The 2,729-nt window shown below is 35.3% G+C and overlaps 1 protein-coding gene across 1 annotated transcript in view; it reads right to left on the bottom strand.

The window, feature by feature from the left end:
- The window catches only part of LOC107552099 (palmitoleoyl-protein carboxylesterase notum1a-like), a 21,246-nt gene that overhangs the window by 5,888 nt on the left and 12,629 nt on the right, over positions 1–2,729 (bottom strand). Inside the window, exons 4-7 of the mRNA XM_016233926.1 lie at positions 997–1,049; positions 795–890; positions 552–612; positions 355–413 (exon numbers count right to left, since the gene is read on the bottom strand). Of these exons, the coding sequence (XP_016089412.1) occupies positions 355–413; positions 552–612; positions 795–890; positions 997–1,049 (269 nt within the window). The remainder of the gene's footprint in view (positions 1–354; positions 414–551; positions 613–794; positions 891–996; positions 1,050–2,729) is intronic.

The raw sequence follows: 2,729 nt of genomic DNA, 5'->3' as shown, positions 1-2,729 counted from the left end.
GATGTTAGACCAGTTTATGTGTTTATGTAGTATGTTGGACTAGTTTATGTAGTATGTTGGACTTATGTAGTTAATAAAACCTTACTTGTATCACACTTGACGTGTTCATTGTTTGCTCATAACCGGAGTCACTAATCATGCAGATTTACGCTACAAGCTTTGTAGAATTGTACAGTAAGAAAGTTATTTCCTTTAACCAGGAAATTAATGTTCTTAGAATTGACAAGACAGTTGACCCTGAGAGGTCAACTAAATATCTACAGCAGATCTAAAATATTCATAATTAACTATAGCTAATTATGGTTAATTATTCATATTTCCCATGAGCTGATTCGCTACAGTAAGTAGTCTTACTTTGATCAGTTTTTGGTGTGGCTCCACTCCATATATCACTTGAGCAATATGGGATGAACCTGAAAAGAGATAAACACAAAGATTTCTGGTCCAGAACCGTGCCATCATAACCTTTATGAAACTCAGCACGTTTCAAACAGGGAGAAGTAACAGAATATTTACTTCTTTTACAAAAACATTTATAGTGGGATACTCACACCATGTTGGCATTCCACCAGTGTGGGTTTTCCTCTGGAAGCGAAGAAAGTATTCCTGTGCCTAAAGTTAAAATAAAGACATGCATTATAAAATAAAACCGAAATGAGAACAATCTATGCATATTCATTTTGAAATCTAGTTCATGTATGTTTATCATGCCAAAAAATTCGGACTGGTTGTGAATAAGCCAGTAATACTATTAGAAATGTAGTTTCAGTTGACGGACCATTGGCATTTCTAACCTGTCTTGGTTTGTGGCCATTTGGAGGAGCTCATGAGCCTCCTCATGGTCTCGTATCTGCTGTCACAGTTCTCTTTGTTGAAGCAGAACCAGCCACCTGCAGAGAGAGACGCGTGTCTTACATGTTCTGCATGACGGATACACACAATGGTGATCAAATCTTCTACACAAGTTATTCTGATGATTGAACGCTTCACACTTACCCTCCAGAAATATTAACCACCTTCTGCTTCCTTTGGACTCTTTCAGGTAGTACCTGCAATAAAGCAGACTGCCATTAAACCTATACTTACAGATTGTATATGCAAAACACTGGCATTTTATCAATTCAGTATTAAATTGGTTCTGAATTATAAAGTTTCTCAAGAAATAAGGTTATTGTAATGTATTCGGTTAACAAAATACAATTTGTATTATTCTAATCCTAAAAAGACATTGAGTGGATTAAATGGATATAATACACAACGAAAGTGTCACAGCCCTTGTGAAAAATTAACTGAATGTGTGCTTGACCAGATCATAAAGGTATGTTTACAAAAAGCTGTATTTGCAGACAATATAATAGTATTAAAATAATGGCCCACTTAAGTGTATAGTGACAATTTGTAAGTGCACTTAAAAACAAACAAAGCAGGGTTGTTTCAACCCAACTTTGGGTCAAATATGGACTAACCCAACTGTTGCGTTAAATTTTTGCATTAAATTTTTAACCCAAAAGTTGGGTTAGTCCAAATTTGACCCAAAGTTGGGTTGAAATAACCCAGTATTTAATTTTTTTTTTTTAGTGTATGGTTAAAAAAAAAAAAAGTGGTAACCATAATAGTTTGAAATACCATAAGTACTGTTAGTAGAATCATAATTGAGCTAAGTTAATAGATCACCACAGTAATGGCTCAAGTTACCATTTTCATTGTAGGGTAGTAATGCGCCTCAGACTGAAGGGAAAGTAAATTTACGTCCGTACAGTAGAATGCAGAAGAAGAAAGTTCAACACACTTCAGCAATAAACAAAATACACAAATGTTTGTCTAGAGTAAAAAAGAAGCAGTGGATTCCTGCTTCGGCCATTAATCGGCCATTGAGCGGCGAGATAAAAGGGTGTCAAGTGGCCGATATTAACGCGACACTTAACCTGACACAAGCCTGTTGTTTCAGACCACTGCTCTCACTTGTATGCATGCAGTGCAGTGGAAACGGGGGAACTCGCCCATTGGCGTCGATTCATTCCGTCACTTACCGGGAGTGCTCCTTTGTTCAGATGCTAAACACTCTCTGTTCAGACCGATACAGGACCAAAAAAAATTGTATTCATTTGATAATGATATATATATATAAAGTATTTGGACATGCGTAATTGTTAGTGGATCCTGTTGATAATTAATGTGATTCTCTACACCTGTGGTTACTCCAGTACACCTGTGCGAACTTGAGAAGAGCTGATTTAAAGCTCTAAAATCTATCTATCTATCTATCTATCTATCTATCTATCTATCTATCTATCTATCTATCTATCTATCTATCTAAATATGAAATAAAGAAAGAGATTTGCTTGCAGATTCCACAATATAAACAGAATGTATGCTGTCGATTTATGCTGCCAATAGTGGTAAAAAAAACACTTAGAGGCTCATGTGCATTTGAATTTAAATAACCATCATGATTTACCCAAGTATTGAGGTAACCATCATGCTGTGATTTTGGCATTTTAAATTTTGTACATGATCAGGGAATAGTTGTGCTTATTCTCTTCTAGCATTCCGAGTAAAAACACATAAATAAATAAAAATGGTGCACATATTTTATGTATGCAGTCTATAGAGAGAGCAGAGCTGAATAAGCATGTTTTCTAGACCTTAAATGGAATATTATAGGAATAGAATCATAAAAGTATCCAAACTGACGTTTCTTTAGAATATTACAGGATATGTTCACAAAA

Source organism: Sinocyclocheilus grahami, unplaced genomic scaffold (assembly GCF_001515645.1).
Source record: "Sinocyclocheilus grahami isolate Dianchi unplaced genomic scaffold, SAMN03320097.WGS_v1.1 scaffold441.1, whole genome shotgun sequence".
In the NCBI taxonomy this organism is placed as follows: Eukaryota; Metazoa; Chordata; class Actinopteri; order Cypriniformes; family Cyprinidae; genus Sinocyclocheilus; species Sinocyclocheilus grahami.
This window is presented reverse-complemented; position numbering and strand designations above follow the sequence as displayed.